This window comes from Tursiops truncatus, chromosome 14 (assembly GCF_011762595.2).
Source record: "Tursiops truncatus isolate mTurTru1 chromosome 14, mTurTru1.mat.Y, whole genome shotgun sequence".
Lineage (NCBI taxonomy): Eukaryota > Metazoa > Chordata > Mammalia > Artiodactyla > Delphinidae > Tursiops > Tursiops truncatus.
This window is the reverse complement of record NC_047047.1, coordinates 82,128,308-82,153,118: the sequence shown is the minus strand read 5'-3', so window position 1 is coordinate 82,153,118 and position 24,811 is coordinate 82,128,308. Positions and strand designations below refer to the sequence as shown.

At 45.5% G+C, this 24,811-nt stretch overlaps 3 protein-coding genes across 15 annotated transcripts in view; 2 read left to right on the top strand and 1 right to left on the bottom strand.

Annotated features, from left to right (window-relative positions):
- The window catches only part of ASAP2 (ArfGAP with SH3 domain, ankyrin repeat and PH domain 2), a 157,002-nt gene extending 152,394 nt beyond the window's left edge, over nucleotides 1-4,608 (top strand). For all 7 annotated transcript variants that reach the window (XM_033838041.2, XM_033838039.2, XM_073791726.1 and 4 more), the window contains 2 exons: nucleotides 364-486; nucleotides 2,166-4,608. In XM_033838041.2, the coding sequence (XP_033693932.1) occupies nucleotides 364-486; nucleotides 2,166-2,240 (198 nt within the window). In that variant the 3' untranslated portion in view covers nucleotides 2,241-4,608. The remainder of the gene's footprint in view (nucleotides 1-363; nucleotides 487-2,165) is intronic.
- A 421-nt stretch (nucleotides 4,609-5,029) lies between these two features.
- Nucleotides 5,030-17,516, bottom strand: ITGB1BP1 (integrin subunit beta 1 binding protein 1). Of its 2 annotated transcripts, XM_004324861.4 has the most exons (7): nucleotides 17,372-17,513; nucleotides 12,630-12,734; nucleotides 10,156-10,234; nucleotides 8,727-8,863; nucleotides 6,487-6,579; nucleotides 5,782-5,931; nucleotides 5,030-5,296 (listed from the first exon to the last, which is right to left on the bottom strand). In XM_004324861.4, the coding sequence occupies exons 2-7, from the start codon at nucleotides 12,699-12,701 to the stop codon at nucleotides 5,225-5,227; spliced, it is 603 nt and encodes a 200-aa protein (XP_004324909.1). In that variant the 5' UTR covers nucleotides 12,702-12,734; nucleotides 17,372-17,513; the 3' UTR covers nucleotides 5,030-5,224. The 2 variants fall into 2 exon arrangements, with proteins under 2 accessions (XP_004324909.1, XP_073647839.1); XM_073791738.1 differs by lacking the exon at nucleotides 6,487-6,579 and having other exon boundaries at nucleotides 17,372-17,516.
- A 93-nt stretch (nucleotides 17,517-17,609) lies between these two features.
- CPSF3 (cleavage and polyadenylation specific factor 3) overlaps nucleotides 17,610-24,811 on the top strand; it is a 41,629-nt gene continuing 34,427 nt past the window's right edge. For 2 of the 6 annotated variants that reach the window (XM_073791732.1, XM_073791730.1), the window contains exons 1-3: nucleotides 17,629-17,766; nucleotides 23,674-23,771; nucleotides 24,387-24,515. In XM_073791732.1, coding sequence (XP_073647833.1) covers nucleotides 24,464-24,515 — 52 coding nt within the window. In that variant the 5' untranslated portion in view covers nucleotides 17,629-17,766; nucleotides 23,674-23,771; nucleotides 24,387-24,463. Of the gene's footprint in view, nucleotides 17,808-20,581; nucleotides 20,790-22,472; nucleotides 22,537-23,673; nucleotides 23,772-24,386; nucleotides 24,516-24,811 lie in introns of those variants that run through there. The other 4 variants (XM_019943309.3, XM_019943310.3, XM_073791731.1 and 1 more) reach the window with 4 other exon arrangements.

The following is a 24,811-nucleotide window of genomic DNA, read 5'->3' as shown; positions in this document are numbered from 1 at the left end:
ACTCTTCCTCTTGCCCTGGTTGGGGTGGGGGAGGCTTCTTCCTGGGCACCTGGTCCTTCGGATCGGAGCAGGATGCAACCCAGAGCCCATAGCCAGTGGGCTGGGCCCTTCGGGCTCCAGGACAGGCCCCCACGTGCCCACCAGGCACCAGGCCGGCCCGCTCCCTGCTCTCTTCCCTTGGCTGGCCTCCTCCTGGAAGTCCCCCTGCCCCGAGCGCACTGAGCCGCCCATCTTGACACCCGTGGGCTCCCAGGCCTGCGGGCGGCCCTCGGGACCAGTTGGAAGCCAAGTGGCCCGGTTCTCTGCCCTGGAGCAGACGCTTCCCCACACACTAAGCTGTGAGCCCTCTTCTCCCTGACGCAGACCAGGCTGAAGCCCAAGCGGGTCAAAGCCCTGTACAACTGCGTGGCCGACAACCCCGACGAGCTGACCTTCTCCGAGGGGGACGTGATTGTCGTGGACGGGGAGGAGGACCAGGAGTGGTGGGTGAGTCGGGCCCGGGGGTCTGTTCCCGGGCGGCGCCCACTGTGCCCCGCGCGCCTCAGCTGCCCTTTCCGTGCACCCGCTTCTGAGTGGGGTCCTCCCTCGTCGGGGCGGACGGGCCACATGGGCTGCAGTTTGCCGAGCGCACCTGAGGGTTTGAGATGAGGCCCTGGCTTTCTCGGTGGTGCCTCTGCCCGGCGTTGCAGGCTTGGTGGAGTGGGGCGCAGATGGAGAGCTGACCCGGAGGGCAGAGACGCTGGGTGTCGGGCTGGTCCTGAAACCAGCTGTGGCATCCGGGTGGGAGCTGGAATGGGATGAGCGTGGCGCTTCCCCTGATGACCCTGAGTGTCCAGCCCCGGCCAAGGTCAGGCTGGGTGACCTTGGGCAAGGTGGTTATGTTGCTAAGCCACAGCCAGCTCGTCTGAGAAAGGGCGGTGACACAGCACTGTTGCAGCGACGGGCACGGCAGCCCCCAGGGAGAGGTGGCTGTCATAAACTGGGCAGTCGTGCAAACAGCTCCCGCACGCCTGGCAGTGTCTGCCACCTGGGGGCCGCTAACGGCCCAGCTCTGGGGCTTGAGCTCAGATATCAGATGGGTCATGCTTGCCGCCAGGACGCAGCCAGGACTCACGGAGACAGCTCCGCTCTCTCAAGGGCGAGGGGTGTTGGTCAGAGTCCCTAGCCAGGCACCCTCCTGGGTGAGCTGTGTGTTCTCTCTCCAGGGCCTTTGTGAACCAACTCGGGGCCTGGCACCGCCTCTGGCATGGCTGGTTCAGGGGTCTTCTTGTGGCCTCTCCCCTCGAGGGGTTCAAGTACCTGTGGGTCCAGAGCCCCTTCCTCCGTCAGCCTTGCTCCACACAGCGCAGTCGACACCACGGGCGGCAGAGGGGGCGGCAGCTCCTGGTGCCCCTTGGTGCCCGTCCAGGGCTCTGCCCGCCCGCTGCCCACATGGCCCTGAGACAGGTCTGGCCTTCACACTTGTGTACAACCCACCACAAGGATGGGGCTCCAGCCTGACACCAGGCTTAGGCATCTGGAAAACACCTGTTCATTTCAAAAACTGTGGCAAAATCAGAAAGCTATAAAGAAAGTAAATGCTGTCTATAATCTCAGGGTATCCCCCTCACACACACAAAGATAATAATTTAAATTTTGGTGATTTTGTTTTAGATGTTTACTTAACTACTTAATTTACATCGTTGAGATCAGACCTGAGGTATAATTTATATAATTTTCCCAGAGCAAAAGTAAATGGATTTACTGAAGTCTTAAATGCTTTGACTACATTTGGGCCAACTCACATTTGCCACTCTCTGTGACTTGGCAGTGCACAGACTTCTGACATTGTTTCTTCATCCATTTAAAAAAAAAAAAACCAAAAAGGGAGGTCGGGGTGGTGGTCTGATCCTGTGCTGCCTGCCCCCCGAGACCACCAGGACTGAGGTGGGGCGTGTGTGCAGACACCGACTCCCCGCGGATAGAAGTCCCTGCGGGTAGTAGGCCGGCACTATTTGAGACGGGAGCGAAAGGAAAAACAGTTTAGATGTTGTACCCAAGTAACTCTTTCCCAGAAGAGATTCTTCCAAACACATCTTTTTTTTTCCCCTCCAAATGCTGTAATGCCCTTCAAAGTTTCCAGCATTTGGAATTTGTGTAACAACATAACCTTTTATTCATTTCAGATCGGCCACATCGACGGAGATCCCAGTCGCAAAGGAGCATTTCCCGTGTCATTTGTGCACTTTATTGCTGACTAAATTGCTACTGAACAAAAACACTTCTTTTTAAAGTTATGTCTTGTCTCATTATTGGTACCCAAACTCTTGCCAGATAACCTGTTTCATGAATTGTATTGTACGGTAGCCCACTTTCTCTAAGGCCACTGTTCTGCTTTAAAAACTCAAAGGCAATTTATATACATCAATGAATTGTTTTTATAATTCGTGTTTTTCATGAAACATTGCTACACTTCTATTAGGAACAACTGAATTTCCAAAAGGTGAACTGAAAAGTTATTTTAACTAAATAATGAAGATTCTGAATCTACAGCAGTAGTTGAACCTAAAAATGTTTTGAGTGTGGGAAAGAAATTCGTCCTGTTTTTCTTGGCCCACTTCTGGGGTTGGTGACCTTCAGCACAATTCTTTTGAGGAAGCCAGGAAATTGTTGCTTTCAAAGTCCATAGCCAGCCCGCACTTTCTGCTAAAATGCTTCAGTTCACCTTTAAAGACTTTTTTTTCTTTAAAGATACCTTTAAAGATTTCCTTTGAAACCCACCCAATGTTTATTGGAAATGTATACATAAGCGTTGTACTTTCCAGCCCTGGTGTGTGAGGTTGCAACTATCAGTGTATCCTGCATGTGTGTGTAACCTGTTGTGAACAAGCCTACTTGACCCGACTATAGATGGTTTATTATGGCATATGTCACAGCAGTTAATTCAGTTCCAGATTATATTAACTGCATTTCCTGAATCTGGTTAAAAACTAAGGTTGATGGACTGCGAAACAGTTCTTTAAACTAGTTTCTATGCTTTAGGTGTTCGGGATTTGCCTTCCTGAGCCTCCCGCGTCACACAGCTAGAGTACCGTGGTGCAGACCGACCCCCCCATATTACCACAAGACTTGCTGTTTCCTATCGAGTGTACCACTGCCTTCCCTTTCTAGCCCAAGAGAATGTCCACTCAGTTTAGTGTCTTGTATTTATATAATATACGAACAGGAATGGTAGTTACACTGTCTTGAAATTTAATCTGTCCATTTGTTTGTAATCAAGAGCATATCAGAAATCTGTAGGTCCCAGGTAATAAAATACTCTCAAACATCCCGGTTTTACTATTGGAGTCCATCGTATCATTCTTAAGCTACTGGGGGTGGAGGGATTAGGTTGTATATGATAAAATCAAAAATTCATTAGTTTAATGAACTTGACTATCATACCTCTATTTGGTAATTGTGTAAGACTCATGGTAGGTATATTGGAAATTCTGGCACTCTTTGAGAATAAACAGGCATATGATGACCACTTAGATTTTTACCCAAAGCGAAGGAGCAAATTTAAGAAGAGGCTTGGAAAGCAAGGAGACGGACGATGCTGTTAGTGTGTTTGTTATGATGGTACATTTGATTGAAGCAGCCTGTCTTTATTATGCAAGACTCTTGTAAGTACAGAGCTTTTTTTTTTAAATTGCATTGTATTTTTTCATTGTTATAAAGGGAGACAGAATAAACTGGAATGTTTTATGATGTTGTATGGCAATCTGCCTATCAGAGTTCTGGGAAAAAATGTGTTAGATCTGTAATTAAAGTCTTTTTTTAAAAGCACTACATCTGTTTTCACTAATGGTTAATTTCTGGTTTTGAACCCTTCATTTAGTTAATTCTCTCATAGGTTTAAGAAAGTAAACAGATGTTTTGCACAGTGCACTTCCTATGTATATTTTAATATAACGCTCCCACATCTGTATCTTATAATCAGCCTTTTGACTACTTGGTGCCAGCTGTGTAAGGAATTAAAGTTGATTCTTATCAGCATTTGAACACCAGTCCCAAACTGATATATCAGGTTCACTGGTACATCAATATCTAGGAAATATTTTTCCAATCTACAATTTGGTGGTGCTGTTGTGCAGTAATTAATACTACTCTTGCCAGAGGAGAAATTATATTAACTTCCCTACTAATATCCTTTCCTAGTTATTTGCTCTTTGCAAATTAAAAAAAAAAAGCAACTGAGAGAAAGGAACACATTGTAGATATCTATTTATATTTAAAGTTTACATGTCATGAACTTAGCTGCAGGATTCTGGCATTTGGCATGCCATTCTCCATCAGATCTGACTTCTAGGGATGGCGACTCAGAAATCTGTCCACAGACTAATGGTTACTGTGTGATCTGTGAAGGGGTGGGCGGGTACCACGGTCCACAGGGTGGATACTGTCTGAGATGTATGATATTCAGTTCATTCACTTGATTACTTCGGTCTAGTTGCAGCGCAACTGTATATACTGTATAACCTAAATCAGTTCTTATTTTCATTGTCCTAATTAGAGCATGTTTAATAAGTTTACTCTTCTTGTTAGCTAGTCCTTTGACTGGAAAAAAATAAAATACTTTTAAATGGACATGGTGTTTTTCATGTTTTTAATCTTTAGTAAAGCACTATATATAAAAACAGTCCTTTTAAAAATACACTAGCCTACTGAACATGAGATTCTTTACAGTGTGTGACTTTTAACGTGAGCAGTAATCTTTGAAGGTTTTATTACTTCTAATTACCCTGAAGATGATTATTGCGGGTTACCAGCATGTCATCCTGACGGTACACTTTTAAAGTTTTCCTCTTTGTGACTTGAGTTGGCAGTGTCACCTGCCGGTGCTGCAGGATAGACGGCCTTGGTCGTCCTCAGAAAGTTCTCCATGTTCATTCATCACCGAGGGCACTTCTGCGACACGTAAAGGTTATTAAGCTTATTTGTGTTTAAAAGCGACAAATGACGTTGCTTTTTTAGTCCCAGTAGGTAGGTAACTTCACTGAGCGTTAACTCACTGTTAAATAAGATACATTTTAATAGAAAAACAAACGACTGGTATTTTATACATTGCGTTTCTTCAGAAAATCCAGAGCCAAGGATCGCTCATGTTTCCAGAATAGTTCAACACCACCGCAGAGTGAAAACAGAACTATTGAGAAAACAGCGGAACTTGCACGTGAAGTCTGCTTCCCCTTGACTGCAGAATTCAGGGTTTCTCAGATGTCAACACAGAGTCAAATGCAGTGGATAAAACTTTGCAGATTGCTTGTGCTTGTTCCTACGTTAAGTGAAAAGATACAGTAAGAGTTCATAAATCGCTTCCCGAAGTAAACGCGACCCTCCTAACGCCTCTCCTAAACCTACACATCACCAGTTTTGGAAAGCCCCAGACACGGCCTGCCTGGGTCACCGTGTTCCTCCGCCCCTCAGGAAGTGCACGCGGTAACACAGGACCCCGTGGCCTTCAGGAGGGACCCTCACGAGTCAGAACAAGGTATGGAAAGGCGTGGCTCTGCCCTGGAGGACACACCGCTTTCCCTCACCAGCTTTACATCTGCTGGCCTAACAAACAACCTGCAGGAGGTCTGGCCCGGCTGACCTGGGGCCTGATTGATATACTCATTTCTCCTGTTATGCCAGGTGTTTGCTAGGCACATGGCAGAGAGCATCTCTTCAGCCTTTGAAAAGACTAAACAGTCTCTGGTTTTGCCACTTTGTTTGATGAATTATTAGACTAATAACCAAGGAGACTGAAAACCTCACCAGGCTGTGGCACTGGTAAACCCACAGGTTGTATTCTTCGTTGCTCGCATCTGTGGTCTTCAGAGCCAATAAGCTTTTTCCTGCCCCCAGACCATCATCATAACACACCATCCGGATGATTAAATATAGAGCATGCCGATGCAAAACATCCTGCAGGAATCAGGGAGAAGAAAGACCATGCTATTTTACATGCTTCTCCATTCTTAAAACGCATTTTCCTGTGCGAATTTATCATGAGGTTTTAAACTGAGCATATCCATCCATGGATCGGGCAGAAGGTAGTTTCACAGATTTTTCACCCAGTTATTGGCTCAGTTATGGGCCAATTTGCCTTTAGGATCATACCTTCCTACTTAAGTTCTAGGAAGATGGAGTGAGATGATCTAAGTTCACGATCCCGTCCTCTATGCCCAGCTTCCAAGCTGATGCCTGCTCTGAATCGGCATGGGGTCCTAAGCTGAAAATGCATTAGGGGACCAGCCGGGGGAGGGGAGGGGAGGGGATTGGCTTGGGCCCTACACACACAGAAGCAAAAGCCCCTATTCATTTACCCTAGGAAATTGGTCACTTTTAAGGCCAGGTGCCAGAAATGTTTACAAGCCAACCACTCTGCAAACAGAAGCAGACCTAACTACAAGAGGGCCCTTCCCAGCCTGAACTCCCCAACACCTAAAACACATTTTCCCCCTTAATTAAATTACTTACATACTGATCTGATGTGGATACTTTTATGCCATACTTGGAAACTCCCATAATAAATTCTTCCTCCAGAGGAACAAAAGGCAACTTTCCATCTTGCTTTAAAGTAAAAATAAATTACATAATATACATTTTAAAAAATTATGTTTCATTCCTAATTCTGATTGGTCAATTTTAGCATCTGGCCATCATAAACCCAAACCCTTTAAAGAATGTGGGGCATACAACAGCCCAGCAGGAATTTCTCTCCAAAGAGGCAGAAGAAATATCCCCCCGACCTGTTTTACAGTCTGCAAATTTGACCAAAACTCAGATCCATGTACCCCATGCTTACTGTTAACCCCAGTTACAAACTGATACTACTCACAGATCCCAGCGAGGCTTAAATAAATACTTACATTAGAAACATTAGAAAAATGAACGGCCTTTACTCAAAGTTTATACTCATGTCAGCACATTAAGTGACAGGTAACATGCAGCAAGAGCCATTCTTCTCAGCCGCTTTACATCTTAGCCGGGTGTTGGGTATGTCTGGTATTCCCAGCGCCCCAGGGCTTTGGACAAGTAAACGCTGCTTGAAGAATGGTTACTCGGCTCTCAAAAATATCAGTCAGTATCTTGAGCTATTCAGAACAAGTAAAACAGCACACGATGCCTGATGGTTTCCCTAGCAGATGGTCCAGTTCTATCTGTTAAGTAGCCTAACTTGCCTTCTCTAAAATAAATATGATGTTGCTGGCAATCAGCAGATATTCCATACGGTCAGTGTTTCTGTGGAACCATTTGCCTGCACTAAAGAGATGATGGTAAATGAGCCATGTCCACCTGCCTTAATTCTTGGGTCCTCACATGCAAGAGTAAACTCTTGCCAATCATTTCTCACAGCAGGTTAAATCAATTCCAAGAATCAACAGATGGGCTAATAGCAAGCTATCGTCAATAATAGAATTCTGATAAGCCCCATTTCTGCAGTGATGTGAGAAATTGAGCAGTCCTTGTCAGAATGAAATGCCTAGTGTACTTTTGGGAGAAAACATTATTAGCAATCTTTCAGTAGAATACTTTACTTAGATTAGTTGTTGCTTGCACGTTGGAATGACTTTATATTTCAAACTAAAGGCTGGGATAATTGTGTTTGCCCAGACTACCAACAGTTGTCTGTTAAATGGCAGATTAGATCAGCTGATTTCCCCTGAGACACCGGAGACTTCCTTCACTTTCATGAGGATATGAAACAGTATATTTAAGGATCCCATCTCCATGAGTTAAGAGACTATATACTCTTAATAGTAACCAGCACGCTATAAATTGATAAGGGACTCTTTCCATTGCAGTAATATCCCTTTGTTAATGAAAACAAAGACAAGCAATTCCATCTTCTAGAAACTTGGGAAGCAAGTTACTAACTGTTGACAGTATTAAGTCTTCTGGCTCATCCACTCCCAACTCTGGCAAGGGTACGGACCTTACAATACTTTAGGCGCAAACCTCACACCTTGATTTGTCTTAATGTTCACATTAAATTTTCCTTCGTGGTGATTTATTTTTTTATCTTCTTGACCAGGATATATTTTTGAAACTTACCTCAGTTCTTGTTGGAAACAGGGTATGAATAAATAGATATGGTAGGTCAACACCACTATGAATTAGATTATTCAAAGAGCTGAACCTAGTTCAACGGAGATACAGTAAGACTTGCCAGACTTTTAGAGATAAGCTTGTGGTGTGTACCCAGCCACCGTACTCGGCTCCCCATTTTTTTATTATTATATTTTTTGTGTGTGGTGCACGGGCCTCTCACTGTTGTGGCCTCTCCCATTGCGGAGCACAGGCTCCGGACGCACAGGCTCAGCGGCCATGGCTCACGGGCCCAGCCGCTCCGCGGCATGTGGGATCTTCCCGGACCGGGGCACGAACCCGTGTCCCCTGCATCGGCAGGCGGACTCTCAACCACTGCGCCACCAGGGAAGCCCTCGGCTCCCCCATTTAAACAAGGGGACTTTTTCAGTCAGCCCCAGAAAAAGTGAAAAGCACTGTGTGAAGGAAGGGACTGTGTCCCTGTGCTCCTCTTCGACTCGGTATCCAAGGTGCCCTGTACCTCCTCTGACCCCAGCGCTCAGTAACAACTAACAGTGATAAAAGCACGGCTTCAGGAGAAGCAGTGAGGAGACCTGGAAGAGTGTTGTCTTTCTCCAAAGCCATGAGTTCACTCTGGAATCTGAGAAAATTGAACTTTTTTTTTTTACCTGGGCAACATCTATATAATTTATCAGGTCTAGTGGCCCTTCGAGACTTTTTCCCTCAGAGAGTTTCAGTTTCTCAATGGCACCAACGTATTTTATTCGAAATTCTGCACAGGTGTCTGAATTACTGTTGCTTTGTCCTAAAGGTGAAAAGAAAAATTGTAAGAGTAAGACTTCAAAAGAAATAGTTGCATTACAGGGTATCCTCAACCTCTCCCCAGGCAGGAAATAGACAGTGTCATCAGAAGTTAACCTTTAATAAAAATTAAAAAATTTTAAATGCAAACTTTTTGATGTCATGGGAAAGAATTAAAAATTTCACTAACCTTTTCCTCAGTGACTCACAATGTACTAAATATATAAAAATCTCAAAAGGAATAAATTATTACTATGCTTCATTTCTTCTTCAAAAAGAAGAGAACTAAATTGTCAATTTGACAATGATTGAGTACCTTTGTAATGCATATGACATTTAATTATTTTTTGGTTTCTTCTCCCTTTTTACCTTTCACTTTTAGCTTTCTTTCCTGATTCAGGAAACCTGATCTACCTCTCCCATTCAGTCAGAAAAGACCAGAAAATTTTTTTTTCAATGTAGATGGAATAATGCCAGACAGGAAGTCCCTTACAAAACAGATGGTAATAGGTGAAGAACTGTGTGTGCCGTAAAATCCAGCCAGTACAAAAGTACCACAAAGGATTTTACAACGTCTGCAATAGTAAAGGAATACCCTGTGGTCACTTTTAGATTATGTTTATGTAATAAAAAGATGCCCACATTTTTAATGTTTTAAAGCATCTGGAAGTAAAGACAATAGACCTTATGCTACTATACTCCCTTTTACATCTTCTCTCCCACTCCTACCACCTTTTATGGATAGAGTCGCCTATGATCCCGAAAGGAAAAGGGGAAGGATTTTATACAAGAAAATGAATGTAGTAGGTTTCCAATTACACACCGGCTAGCAGGTGGGTCAAAAACCACCTTTTGATTTCTGAAGAGCTGCTCCTTTTGGGGGGCTGCATAAATGTTTTCAAGGGCCTATGACAGATGCTCCCCTCGTTACCACATGCTCCTGATGTTAACTTTTTTTAATCAGCAGGACGTTGTCTTACCCCCACGAAGAATGTAATTCCGAAATAATTCACAATCGGCCAGCCCATTTCTTACAAAGCTATTTTGACACTTCTAAACTGTCACCACGAAGTTTTCCACAAGTTTTTGCTCCACGACCATTAAGAGCAGTTTCCTCCAAGGCAGCGGCTTTCACCACCCACCCGCCACCCCAACCTGCGTTCCACCAGATCTTGGACCATTTCTGGCAGAGCAGAGGAAGAAAACCCCAAATACGCAAGGACTCCCTGTGCTACTCTGGCAGAACTGCGCAAGCGTCAGTTAGCAGCCTTCGCCAAAATGATCCGCCCTCCGTACCTGAGCTCTTGGTGGAATCGGTATCGAGGCTCGCCACGGTGCTGGATCGCGAGAGCCCCCCAAGGCTGGAGTCTACAGACTGAGAAATAACAAAACAACAGAAAAACCGTAAACGCAATTAGAAGCACTATCTTCTCTCAAGTTCTCTACCAAACGTTCAAATGACTTATTAGAGTTGAATTAACACATATAAAATCAGGTCAATTATTCAGGTAGATCGACTTGACAGATTTTTCTAAAGACAAATTCCTTAGCAAACTTCCAGAAAAGCAGACAGTCCCAACTGCTCTTGCCATCACACAATATTGGATAAACGTGAGGTCAACACTCCCAGTTTAAATGAGAGCCACTACCTGTATCTCCTTATAAGATACCTGATATTTATGTCATATGTGAAAACCTACACCTTGCTTTTGTAGTATTTCCAAAGAACCCTGTGCAGAAAGCAGGCAGGGAGTTAATATTATCCTGTTTAGTAAATGAGCGGAGAGACACAGAGAGGTGAAGTGATTTACCCAAGGTTACATCTAGTAAATACCCTAGATCTCTAATCTACATCTCCTAATTCTCACCCCAGCATCTGCAATGACTCCAACTACTACCTGGCCTACAACAGGTAAACACAGGCCGACTGGTGGACCAGAGCATAACTGCAATGTGAATTACAAAGAAAAACCAACAAACCTGTTAAGCAAAATTTAATGAATCATACATGTTAATATAGTTTGTTCTACAGCATCATACTCTCATTTTTTAGAAATAACAGTAAAAACTTCTGATTAAACAAATCACTTATTGGGAATTCTCTGGTGGTCCAGTGGTTTGAACTTGGCACTCTCACTGACGGGGCCCAGATTCAATCCCTGGTTGGGGTACTAAGATCCCACAAGCTGCACAGCTCGGCCAAAAAAGAAAAAAAATCACTTTTTTACACTTCAAATCAAAATTAAATTTTAAAAGTACACTCAAAATTTTCGATGTTTAAGAAGTGAATCAAGGTGAATGCAAAAATGTATCAAGCCTTACTGCTTCCCTTTCTTAATAACAGCACTTCTTGGAATGTAAACTAAGAGCAGAGCCGTATGCACACGGAAGTTCAACATCATGTGTGGTTCTGACAAATCGGAAAAAAACCTAACTACTCAAAGGGTGACGGAAGGGGAGTTGGAATTAAGATGCCGTTACGAAGTCAGGCTGGCTTCTGGGAAGCGTGTGACAGAGTGAGGTTATGTGCTTCAAATTACCCCTCCGCACGGGAAAAGCAACCAGGTTGTCAGAACCTAACAACCCTCAGAACAGAAGAACAGGAAGGGAGAAACTGGCCTAGTTTTCTGAGGTTCCGAATCGTAACGGCAGACGCTTACATCATCCTGGCACACAAATCTGAGTCCCAGCACCCTGCTTAGGAACCGCACGAGGCTCGCCATCACTCGGGGTAAGACCTCCCTCTGGGCCCGCGGCCCTCCTGCACCTCTCTGGCCCTGCCTCCGCCACCTGCCCAGGGCAGCAGGTCCTTCAGGAATCAGAAACCGCGCTCTGGTCCTACTCTGCGAGCCGCAGGTCAGCACGTCTCCCTTTATCCACTTTCTGATCTAGAAAACAGGAAGCGGGGCCTGATTCCCAGGCTGAGGTCCTCACACTTAGGTAACAGCGGGTGGGTCTCAGCTAGCTGCAGGAGTTCCGAAACCTGACAGGAAAACGGTCAGTTTTCCCATTTAAGACCGCACAGGACTGCTAAAAGCTCAGGTTTTGGTGCTTTTGGCTACGTGCTGACAGCTCAGTGACGACGACGCTGCCCTTGCCTGCTGGCAACTCCCGAAGGGCAGTGGTGCGTGTGTCCGTCCCTGGGCGTGGCCGTCGTCACCCAGGGCGCTGCCCACAGGCTGGTGAGAGGCACCCCGGAGGTGGGCACCCGTGCGTGTGGGCCGAGGGCTCCTCTCCTGCCTCACCCAGTCCTGGCACTGGGCACCGAGAGCTCACAAGGGTGGAGAATGACTTAAACAGGCTCTCTAGTCCTAGTCTAGCGGACCCAGTGGACCAGGACTTGTGACTCGAAGGGTCCCACACACTCACACCAGGGCATTTTCCTCACTATCCAACTAACTCACCGTGACTAAACAGAATTATAATTTGCACACACACCTCAAGCCCTAGAATTCAAGACATCCAGCTCCCTGAGTGCCTGCAATTCCTGTCATATAAACAATTTAAAAATCAGCGTTTCAATGAGACCGTTCGGAAGTCCCGATCCCTCCAGGTTAGCGGAGTTAAGAACTCCAGAAAATCTACCAAAACAAAATAAAATTAAATCAAGCGCACAATGCGTGTCGAGTGCAAAAAAATGAATGTGAAAAACCTCTAGCTTGAAGAACATCAGCAGGTCTGCCGGGGTTAGTACCCTTCACGCAGCATCGGTTAGAAGAAACAAAATTCTCACCACTTAACGACTGCGGCCTCCACGCCATCACCCCTACCTTGCTCTTAGTACTGATTTCACTACTCTGGGAGCTGCTACTGCTGTGTCGCTTCTTCCCTTTCCGAAACATCTTCCACCATAGCTCGATCCAGAGGCACGCCCCCTGGAAGAACAAGCGTTGGTTAGGTACATTGAGAAAAGCAACTTTAAATCCCTTTACACGTAATAGGAATAAAAATAAATAAAAACCATCAATTCCTCCCAGTTCCACGGCGTATTCCTTTTACTTGAAACATAAATATTTTCCGTTGACCACAAAGTGTGGGTATTATTCTTTTTCATTCTTATTCTCTTTTTGAATCAAAAGATTCTAACCCAATAAACCAAAAAGGTAGGAACCTTCTTGGCATCTCTGGAGGTGTGAAAAGCACTGTTCAGAAGTAACATCTAGTTCTCAATATATTCAAGTGCCTGCCTTCCCTTTAACCAACTCAAGACGTTAGTAAAATATGTGACATATCAGTTTATCAACCACGTCACTGTCTCCGGTTCCTGTTCTGTGAATGGCAGGGCTAAGAACTGAAGGCGCTGACACATCTCGGAAATGTGCATTTTTCTTGAAGTCTCCAACTATCTTTAAGTAAAGGCTGACATGAAAACCTTGCCAGGTGCTACCTCTCATCTCGTTCCAGTAAGGCCAGGGAAGGAGGTGACCTTAAGTTTCCCAGAGCCAGGCTTATGTATCTCTTTTTTTAAATTTTCGATTTCTCCTTGCACATTTCATAGGAGCACATATATTATACTTGGAAAATTACGAACTAGCATGCATAATGTTTCATAGTTCAAGTACTTCCAAACACACTGTCTCAATTTATCCTCACAGCAACCTGGTGACACAGATGTTCTCTGAGGGTCTCTGCTGGAGCTCTAGGCCCCCCATCAGGGGGCTTACAGAAGACAGGTTAGAATCTGCATTCTGTAGACAGGGAACTGTGACCCATCTTTCAGGAGGATTTATGAATACAAGAACCTAACAAATGTTTCCTAAAGGTTGGTTCTACAGAGGGAACAAGGGAACCTGCTCACTACAGAATCGAACACTATCTTATCGTCTTCAAACGTTCAACAGACAGCAGTCTGCACAGATAGCATCCTTTCATTCCGACATGGTGAATTCTTGTCAGAAAAACAAGGGACCTGATGAAGGAAAAGAATGAGTAAATCACGGGGTGGTCAATGCATGCCCCTCTCCAACACACAGTTTCTCCCATTGAATCTGGAGGGCCACCCCCGCCAAATCCACTCACTAGCATCTGACCTTAGGCCACTGACCCAAAACTCGACTCCTGAGCCCAAGCTTTTTAATCAGCCCCATCAGCCAACTTATTTCTATATCTCTGCTTCATTTGTGGAGTAACGAGAACATGTGATTCATTCATTCGTTCCTGAGTAGCCAGTGAGCACCTACCAGGTGCTGGGGATACACCAGTGAATAAGATAGAAAAAGCCCCTGACCTCAGGGAGCTCATTTTTAGAGGGAGTAGACAGACCAACAGGGAAACCAAATATAAAACACATTATTTGGAAACAATAATTGCTACGAGGGGAACTAAAGCAACTTAAGGAGATAGTGATCAAAGGAAGGGGGGACGATTTTAGACAGAAAAAGATGTTCTGAGGAAGCGAGAGTTAAGCCCTGAGGGAAGGAGGGGGCAGCCGTGAACGTGGAGGAGAAGCTCCGAGAGTGGACGTCCTTCTGACGCACAGACCGGTGAGAGGCCAATATGACTAAGAATAGGAGGAGGAGGGAGAGTGACAGGAGGGAAAGAGCCACAGGAGACCTTGCAGGCCACAGCGAGAGCTGGGGTTTTGTTCTGGGTTTCACAGGAAGACTCAGAGGGTTTTAAAAAAGCAGTCAGGTGATACGATCAGATTTCTGTTTTAGAAAGATGACTGGCTGCTCGGTAGGGAACTAGTTGCACAGGACAAGAGTAAAAAGAGGGGGCCTACTTAGAAGGCTTCCGTGGATAATTCGTTGCAAACGATAGCCCTGCCATCACAGGATACTTCTCGGTTAGACAGAGAAGGCAAGAGGGCCTCAAGGTGTGCACAGAACTGGGTTAACCTGGCAGCATAACATACCATAATTGATGGGCTAGAAGGTCAGTGTACAGCATATTTAAGCACATTATATTTTAAGTACATATAAGTACTATATATATATAGAAATAACAATTTTAAATATGATTTTTAAAAATTTGATAGTATTGTTATGAAATCCTGAAGCATCTCTTCAAATCCCTGGAATACTAGAACGATTCGAAAATCACTACTTAATAAGGGCTTTGCAACTCCTTAAGACTTTCTTTCCATCATCAATCTAGGAGCTGAAGGGGAAATGCATTTACAAAAACCTTTGATATCTGCCACTATTTTGATGCATGTTCTTAATTAAGCAAGTCATTCTTGTCTCTAAATTATTCGTGCATAAAAATGAGACCGAAGATACTGTCACTTGGGTGTTCCACAGACTCATCAAAGGCCAAAAGGCCAAACCAGAGCCCATCCTCTTCCCCTCCACAGCAGCCCCTCTCCTCTCCCTTTCAATAAATTCCATTATTTCTGGTAGAAACCAGGAAATCACCGACTCCTCTCTGTCCTCCAGCCCTCACATCCAGCCAAGTCCAAGATGCACTGATTATCCCACCTGAAGAGTTCCCTCATCCATGTCTCTAAACAGGGCCTGCATCATCCTAGACTATGGCTATACAGAAACACTTTTTCATTATGTGATGAAAGCAATGGACCCTTAACCCATAAAAATGCACAAAGTCTGGAATACAATGTAAGGAATTCACAAGCCATCAGGAGATATTTCAAGGGTGAGGGACCTTGTCCTGAGACAGACTGGGACCTGGGACACTTTGCTGCAGTGACTGCAAGTGGACAAACGTCTTCTCGAGTAACAGATACAAAGAAACTATAAAGGAACTAAAAATAACTGCGTGCATGCACGTGCAGTTGGGGCAAATTCTGGACAACAAAACACAAAAAGACCAAAAAAACCCCAACTACCACTTCTGAAGAGCAGAGAGCCAAAGCAGGGTCCTGCGCGTGCCCCCTGCGCTCAACACCGCCAGGGGGTGGGCAAAACACCTCAGCCGCCCCTCTGCCCGACCCCTGGACACACCCTTACCCTCACCCCATGTAAGGAACGAGCTCGCCCGCCTCCCACCGCTCTGGCCCCTTTTGGCGGGGAGGAGCGAGCAAGGGAACCTGTTACTTGTTTTCGCTCCCCTCCTGCAGCTGCAGGAGCCCCAGTCAAGCCCTGCCTGAATTTCTGGACTGGCCTCTTATCCATTTCTACTGATTGGGAAGGCCAAGAACCCTGGTCGGTATCAGTCCCAGCTGGACTCCTTGCCGCTTCAATTCTGTCATCAAGCTCCAGCTGAAATGATTTCTTTAAAACTCAAGTCAGATGCCATTTAACCTGCTTCAAATCTTTTGTTGCCTCCTCAAAGTTAGAGACTGAAGTCAGGCTCTTTGCCAGGACACGCAAGGTCCTCCATGACCGGGCTCGTGTGGACCCCTAGTCTCATCGTCCACAACCAGTTTCACACTCAATTAATCTGTAAGGAATGCATGCAAACTGGCTTGCGGTTCTCAGCATGCACTCAGCTCCCTGTTTCCACACTTTGCTCCTGCCATTCCCTCTGCTTAGAATGCTCTTCCACCCTCTATTTATTTGGCTAACCAGTCACCTTCCAAGACTCAGTTCAGGCTTCTCTTCTAGAAAGCCTCAGGTTGGGCAACGGGATGGGTCTTCCACAGCTTGAGTTTATACCCTGATCTCAGCATTAGTTAGCTACTGTCTACTCGTAACTATCTCACTCAGAACTGTGAGCTCATGAAAGACCAGGGCTAGGTCAGCTCTGTATATCCGATGCCTGCTACAGCCTGGCAGAGGCCATGCTTAATGAACCGGAGAACCTTCTTGTGAGATAACATCCAGATGACAACTCCCACGTCCTGAGCACCTACCATCTGCCACCCAGTGCCAGGTGATATGTTTTATACATTCACATACACACACAGCCTTATGCCATCTGTGTATACCTCTGACCCTCTCCACTGACCAGCAAGGTTGCAGTATTACAGCCCCTTTCCAATGAGGCAGCCAAAGTGCAAAGTTGATGAAGCAGCTTGCCCAAGGCCACCATGGGGCCAAGTTTGGAACCTTGGTAGAGTTGGCTCCAAAGCTCTTTCCACACCCCGCCCAGCTCCTGTCGGGAGCGCCTGCCACGTGCCGGTGACAGTAAACAAAACAGACGCAACCCCGGACCCGCGCTGCGGGGAAACAGCCACGACGCGTGGAGGAACCAACAGGATCCCGCACAAAAAGTGAACGGTCTCCATCGCCCCTCAAATCAGAGCCTGACATGAGGAACGTGGGGAGCAGCCCCGCGGATGCTCTCACTCCATCACCCTTCCGACCGGACCCAGACACACGCCACACGCCACACCCGTCGTCACCGGAGCTGCAGTCCCACCCCAGACAGGAATCGGCACCGGGGCACTGCCTCCTCCCGCAGGCCCGGGCCCGCTCCTCGGCTCCCGCCGCCGGCCCCGCGCCGCCTCGGGGCCTGGGTCCCCCACCCAGGGAAGGCGGGTCCCGGTGGAGACCGTGGCCCCCGCGGCCCCACCCATCCGCCCCGCCGCGAGCCTCCCCACCGGAGGCGCCCTCGGGACCCGCGTTCCCGGCCAGGCTCAGCCCAAGCGCGGCGAGGGCCGGGCTCTCACCTCAAAGCCGACTGCGGTCGGGGTCAGACACCCACAGCCTAGGCAGCCCGAGCCGCGGCACCCACTCCGTGTCAAAAGCCAGCGCCCGCTTTTCGAGGCCCGTGGCACCGCCCGCCGGGCCTCATCTCCGAAGCCTCGCGCAGGCGCAGCCCTGACCCCGCCCCCGGTGCCCGGACCGACACCTTGTTCTACAACCGGAAGTTGGAGGGAGGAGCCTAGGGTGGCTGACGCCCGGGCGCCGGAAGTTGTGCTCTCGGTGGACGGCGACCATCCTTGCGGGTTCCCTGTGGCTGCTCTTCCAATTTAGAAAGCCTCCCGCAACCTGTTCCTCGTCCCCGTTTGCAGATGTCTGCGATTCCCGCAGAAGAGAGTGACCAGCTGCTGATCCGACCCCTGTAAGGGACCAGCGAGAGGGAATGAAGCCACGGGTTGTGAGGCGAGGAGGGTACCCGGGTGGTTGGGCTCTTCAGTCGGCCCTTGGTCCCTTGGTCCGCAGTTGCGGGCCAGGCCTCCGGATGCAGGGCTTTGGAGAACTGTGGATAGGAAGGGGCCTGCTCGGTTTCATGGGATTTTGCTTTTTCCAAGGGAGGAGAGTATGTGGAGTTGGGGGCCGGGAAAGAAGGTCTGTGGGGCCGCTGGGCGCTTTCTTGTTCGCCAAAGAGTGGCAGGCTCTGAGGGAACCGGTGACGCCGAGCATGGCAGGATGAGAGGAGGACCTGGATAAGGCTGTGGCAGTGCGAGGAAGAACTAACCTGTTACCTCCAGAACTTGGTATTTGCCAAGATGGGAAAGGAAGTAAATTAGGGACTCGCTGTGAGCTCCATTCAGAGCTCCAACTCTGGGAGAATAAGGAGGGAAGAAAAAGCCGAGGTGTTAAGGACAAAATCTCAGCCCCTGACTGACCAGGAGAGGGCTGGCCTTTCACTGGAAATGGCCTTCTGTCAGAGAAGCACCTTACAGATCTGGAATGCTGCTTAGAAAGGGAAATATAAATGTGGAGGAACTTATTCTGTAAGTGAGCAGCTAGAATCCACAAACATGCTCACTGTTAGAAATGAGTCAGCACCACATGAACACGTGCCTTTTTCAAAAGGCAGAAATATTTCCTTTACATGTTCATTTAGTAAGGACTCCTTGAGCACCTGCTGGGGACGTGCCCCAAGTTTGCCGCTGCTCAGTTCACACCTGTCCTCTCTTCCTGTGCTCAGCAAACACTGAGCAAGTGTCAAGGCCACACTGGACACTAGGGATACAAATAAGACGGAGGGCTGAGTTAACTGGATTCACCGTTTTGGAGGGAGCTGCAGCGCCGCATGAAAAGTACCAGAAAGATAGTTTGGAGGAATAGCAGACTATCACTTTGGAGTCAGACCTGAAGTCCTATCTGTACACTATCGATTGCTAGGACAGCAACCTCACTGAACCCATGTCCTCCTGTGGAAATAGTATAGCAGTACTTAACTGTGCAGAGTAAAGCTCACGGTAGGTGCTCAGTCAATGGTGACTACTGTAAGAGTACAGATAGGCGTTGCACTAAGGCCGTGAGAGTGCAAAAGGGATTTCCAGCAGAGAGGAGAATGCCACCTCATGCATCCTGGAAATTATGATACGAGCTGAGGCCTAAAGAATGAGTAGGAATTAAAGACAGCTGAAGTGTGGGCAAGGATGCTCCAGGCCGAGAAAGTGGCACGTGTGAAAACGAGAGGGCTCTGTTTGTGGCCAGTCTCCCCATGGCTGCGGCTAGAAGATTAGCAGATGAGATGGTAGAGGCTGTCAGGGTCCAGCTTATGAAGGACATTGTGTAAGGATTTGGGGTCTTTATCACCAGTTATAGAAAGCCAAGGAAGGATCTTAAGCAAGGATGGGATGTAATGGAAATTATGTTTTAGGAAGATCGAAGATGCTCCTGGCAGCAGTGTAGCAAATGAATAAAAGGGTGGAACAAGGGACTTCCCTGGCGGTCCAGCGGTTAAGACTCCAAGCTTCCACGGCAGGGGACACAGGCTCCAACCCTGGTTGGAGGAGCTAAGATCCCGCATGCCGTGTGATACGGCCAAAAAAAAAAAAAAATAGGGTGGATTAAGTGGAGAGAATCCAGTGGGATGAATTGAAATAAACCAAGTGATGAAGCAGTGAGAGCTTGGAATGAGTGAAATGAGCAGCAGTGGATTGGACAGAGAGAGGTTTAAGACAGTAAAGAAGTGAAATCTTCAGAACTTTGTAACCGATCAGATGTATTGTAAGGGGCCGTTGTTGGGGGAAAGGCAGTGTAGAGAGGAGTGTTAGGATGACACGGACTCCTAGGTAGGACAGCTGGTAAGTGGTTGTGTTATTCACTCCAGGAGTACAGGAGATGGGGCAGGTCTGGAGTAAATTTGGGAGTTTTATTGTTTTAAACAGCCTTATTGAGATTGAATTCACATCAGCACACTCATTTAAAGTGTACAGTTCAATGGGTTTTAATATATACAGTTTTACAACTATCACCACTGTCTAATTCCAGAACATTTTCATCATTCCGAAAAGAAGGCCTTATATATCCATTTACCTCCAACTTCCCCAGCCCTAGGCCACTACTAATCTACTTTCCATTTCTACAGATTATCTTCTTTTGGACATTTCATATAAATGGGTTACAATATGTAACCTTTTGTTACCGCCTTCTTTCACTTAGCGTAATGTTTCCAAGGTTCATAATTTGGGAGTTTTTACTCATTCAATAGGTATTTCTTTCATTCTTTTTTTTTTTTTTCCTGGCCATGCTGTGGCTTGTGGGATCTTAGTTCCCCGACCAGAGATTGCACCCATGCCCTCAGTAGTGAAAGCACAGAGTCCTAACCACTGGACTACGAGGGAATTCCCACAATAGGTATTTCTTGAGGTTTACTGCGTGTCAGGCAGTGTAGCTAGCTATACATCGGTGAATGAAATAGACAACGTCTCTGCTGTTATGGAACTCTCATTTTAATAGTTAGAAAAACCATAAAGAAGTAGATACAATAACTTCATGTAGTTTTAAGTGTTATTACAGAATGTTGTGAAGGGCAGATGAGGGGGTGACATTTGAACTGAGACCCAAATGATACACAGGAGCCAATTATGTCAATATCTGAGGGCAGAGCATTCCAGAAAGAAAGAAGAACAAGGGCAAGGGACCTGAGGTGTAAACTTGTTTGGCATGTTTGAATATAAGGTGCCTGTGGATGTCCCGGGAGAGATGCCAACGCCAGGTGACTGACTGTTAGAGGTCTGGAATTCAGGAGGACAATCTGGCTACAGATACAAATTTGGAAGGTCCTCAGCATGTTAAAAATGTGACAATGAAGATCAGGAAGACTGAGAAGACGACCAAGGAGAGAACCCTTGGAATAACGGCATTTGACGGATGGGCAGAGGCAGCTGAGCAAAGGAAACTAAGGTGGAAAACCAGTAGGACAGGATGAAAGTGTGAAGTCAGTGAAACCAAGCTCGGAGAGGGACGGAGCAGGAGGGATGACGTGCTGCCAGGAGAACAGTGAGAAAAGAACTGAAAGAGGGGCTGTTTGCGCTTAGCAACAAAGAGCTGTTCTGCAGGGAGAGTTTCAGAAGAGCGGTTGGTAAAAAGCCAAATTGCAGTGAGTTGAGTGAGTGGAGGTGAGGAAATAGAGGCAGAGGGTGTATGCAGCTTTTAGGAAGCGGGCAGGGAGACTAAAGGAGATTAGAATTAAGGGATTTTCTTTTGGGGATGAGCATGACTGTGGCATGTTTAAATGCGGTTGGTGAGGGAAAAGCCAATGATGTAGCAGGCAGGGGTCAGTTCCTCAGAAGGAGAGAGTGTGCAGAGTGTAGAACCATGGTGAAATGATCAGCCTTAGAGAGAGAGGTCTGTTCTCTGTTGCAGGAGAAATGGAAGGAGAGAAAGATGCGGGTGGGCTGGTAAGTTGAGGAAATTGACAGCTGAACTGTACAATTTTTTGATGCAGAGAAAGCCGTGCCTCGAGTGAAGAGTTAGGATAGAGGGTTGGAAAATTCAGGAACGGGGAGAAAGGTTGAAATAGTTACCACACTAACTGTAAGAGAAAACTGAGCTAGGGACACTTAAGAGGGAGCGCAGAGGGCCAGTTGAAGTGGAAGGCCAGGAATTCACAGTAGCACTGTGGTGGTCTGATTTTCTCTGGAGTAGGATCTCAGTTTGAGGATGCATCCATCTCATGTCTGTCTCCTAGCAGCCTATGCGTTCCTTGAGCTCAGTGTCTTGGTATTAGGCCTTTCCATATTCTAGGCACTTAATACAGTGCTTGGCAAATGGAAGTTGCCAGTGGTTAGGACTCTGTGCTTCCACTGCCGTGGCCCCAGGTTCAATCCCTGGTCAGGGAACTAAGATCCTGAAAGCCTCACAGTGCAGCCACACACACAAAAAAAACCTGCTTGATCTCGAATGAGTGGGTGAATCATGAGCTAGAATGGTTGGGGAGAGGCAGTCAGAGAAGGGGAGGGATTGGAAAAGCAGGCGAAGTTTAACTTAAAGTCTTACGGGAATTGGAAAGCAAGGCTGTTTCATTAATTTAAGAAGAAAGGAAATTAATTTGAAATACTTGGTATCAAATATACTGAAACAACAGAAAGTAGAAGGAAAAGGGAATGAGATTCACAGGTAGGAATAAGATAAGTCTATTTAAATTTAAGCTATTTGGTAAATGCATATTTTCATCTTAAAGAAAATGAAAGAATTTTTAAGTGCTGATGGGTTTTTACTTAAGTGCTAATTCAAGAGTCTTATTAAATAATCTGAATCACTGCTAGTTTACATGTTGAATACATCACAGTTTAACCGTAACATTCAGAAGGTTGGATTTAACCTTTGGGCTTCTCAGATCTATACCAGCTTCTCTCACAATTTTAACAACTGAAAGATCCCTGAACTCCCAAAGGTCACTTTTCATCTTTTCCCACATTGATGCTGTTCTTTGCTATCTTTGTAGCTTTGTGGAACTTTTATCTGCCTCAACTGAGTGCTGGCATCAGATGGAACATAGTTTAAGTTGTAAAAAAGTTTGAATTTATTGGGCTTTATTTTGATTGTTTTTCAGTCATTTTTATTTCTTCCTTTGAATGTTTACAGTGGAGCTGGGCAAGAAGTGGGAAGATCATGTATTATTCTGGAATTCAAAGGAAGAAAAATAATGGTAATTATTATTTTGTAGTCTGGTTAACAGTATGTTCCTGTCTGCCTCGGGTGTTAGGTCTTTTCTAGCTCGGTAGTTTTTTCTAGTTCAGTAGTTACCTGTTTAGCTCCCAGAATAATGTCATAGTTGGTATAGGTCGTCTGTGTAAAATGTTAATGTGGAAAACTAGTACACCTTCCACTTAATAATTTGACAAAACATTAAGTAAACTGAGAAAATATATTCTAAGTTTGTAAAATTGTCAACTGGATCTCCTGATCTTTTGTATCTTCAAAGTCCCTCTTCCATTCCTGAAGGTCTGGCCAACCTAACTGCCCCACCACCAGTGGGAGACCCCAAGAAACTGGCCACCTGAACACATGCAGAGCTCCAGCCACCCCCGTGCGGTGTGACAGTAGGGCCCTGGTCTGGCAGCTTAGGAACCTAAGTTAGCGCTAGGATACCTGGCCTTGGGCAAGTCAGTCTCTCCTCAGCCCACTTCCTTGACTGAGAGGTGGAGGGACTAGAAGAGCTGGTCTCCGTGGTCCTCATTAGGAAGGCGGTGCAGTGGCTTATCGTGGTCCTTTGGTCCCATTCCTCTGTTTCTCCCACTCTTAAAAGAACGGGCGTATGGCAGACACGTTCATCTCTTTAGTCATTTATTGTATTAATTGATAGGATATGACCAAAATGAGGATATAACCCCTTAATGACTGACTCTTCAGATTTTGCCTTCTAATACTTAAATTGCCCTGATCAGGGAAGTTTCCAGTTTCTAATCATTGCCTTCTCACAGTAGTCGCATCTGTAGTAGCGAATCTATAAACTTTAAAAATGTTCACCATTTCTGATATTAAAGTTCTTGAAAAAGAGTTCATTCGTTGTTATAGTGCCTACAAAAAGTAGCTGGAAAGAAGATGTCTTGTATTTTGTGTCCTGTGACTCTAAATGTGAGCTACAGTTAAATTTGTTTGGAAAGTTAGAGGTAATGGCGTATTTGCCCATTTAATAAGAATTGCATTCCAAATGCTTCCCACATGTATAGAGTCCATCCTGATTATGTATGGTGTGATGGGTCACTTATAATTATTGTCTATTTGTTGAATGAATTTTAATGTAATGTGGAGGAAATTATGATCTTTTTTCTGTTTCTTTCAGTTGGACTGTGGGATCCACCCAGGCCTAGAAGGAATGGATGCTCTTCCTTACATCGATTTAATTGACCCAGCTGAGATTGATCTCCTGCTAATTAGTCAGTAGGTTTTTTTCTTTATTAAGGACACTGTTTTTCAAGGACTTTCACCGTAAAGATCATTCTTTGCCAGATTTTAAGATTCTGGTGTTTTAAGAGTATTTTATACGAGGAATTATATTGCAGACATCTAAGTCTAAGACAACACACCATATCATCCTCACAGGTGAGAGAAGGTTACTATGAAAAACTTACTTTCCCATCTCTAGAGTGAGAAGAAGGTAACATATGCCTTGGATCCTTGTGAAACTTAAGACCAAGAAAGCTCTTTTGCAGAATATCTCCTGAGGCCACTGTGTTGTCACATTGTTCTGTGGGAACTTCACATATAAACAGTGACATGTTTCAACTTTATACGACTAAAGCGCTTGTTATAATTTTAGCTGTTGAGAATAGGTTTGGCTCCATTTTGATGTTTAAAATATACTTTTAATATCCTTTTCTTACACTAGAACTAGATGCATTATTCCTTCCTTCTGTACATACCTATCCTTGGTGTTCTGAAGGTATCAGTATGTAATTGTTACATAGAACTTTTCTGTACAGTGAGTTTTATTACATAAAATACATGATGGATAATATTTTAAGAACTGACAGAAGCCCTTTGTTTCTTTTTAAGTTTCCATTTGGATCACTGTGGAGCTTTGCCCTGGTTTCTACAGAAGACAAGTTTCAAAGGAAGAACATTTATGACTCATGCCACAAAAGCTATTTATAGATGGCTTCTTTCAGATTATGTCAAAGTTAGGTAAATTACTTTTTTAGATTTATACATGCCCTTGGTTCTACACAATACATACGGTTCAAGATATAGACCATTTTGTGTTTTGAAATGAGATGTTTTCTTTCTGTTCACAAGGCTGTCATTAATTTAGTCATTCATCATAACAACTCATCAAATACCTGTTGTGTCCCCAACACCTCCTTGGCCTTAAAGTCTTTATGTAGTTTTTGCATCCTTTTAAATCTTTGCAATGTAGGTGAGTTATAAGGTATGATAGCAATATTCTATAAATAGAATTTCATAATTTTATTAAAATTTAA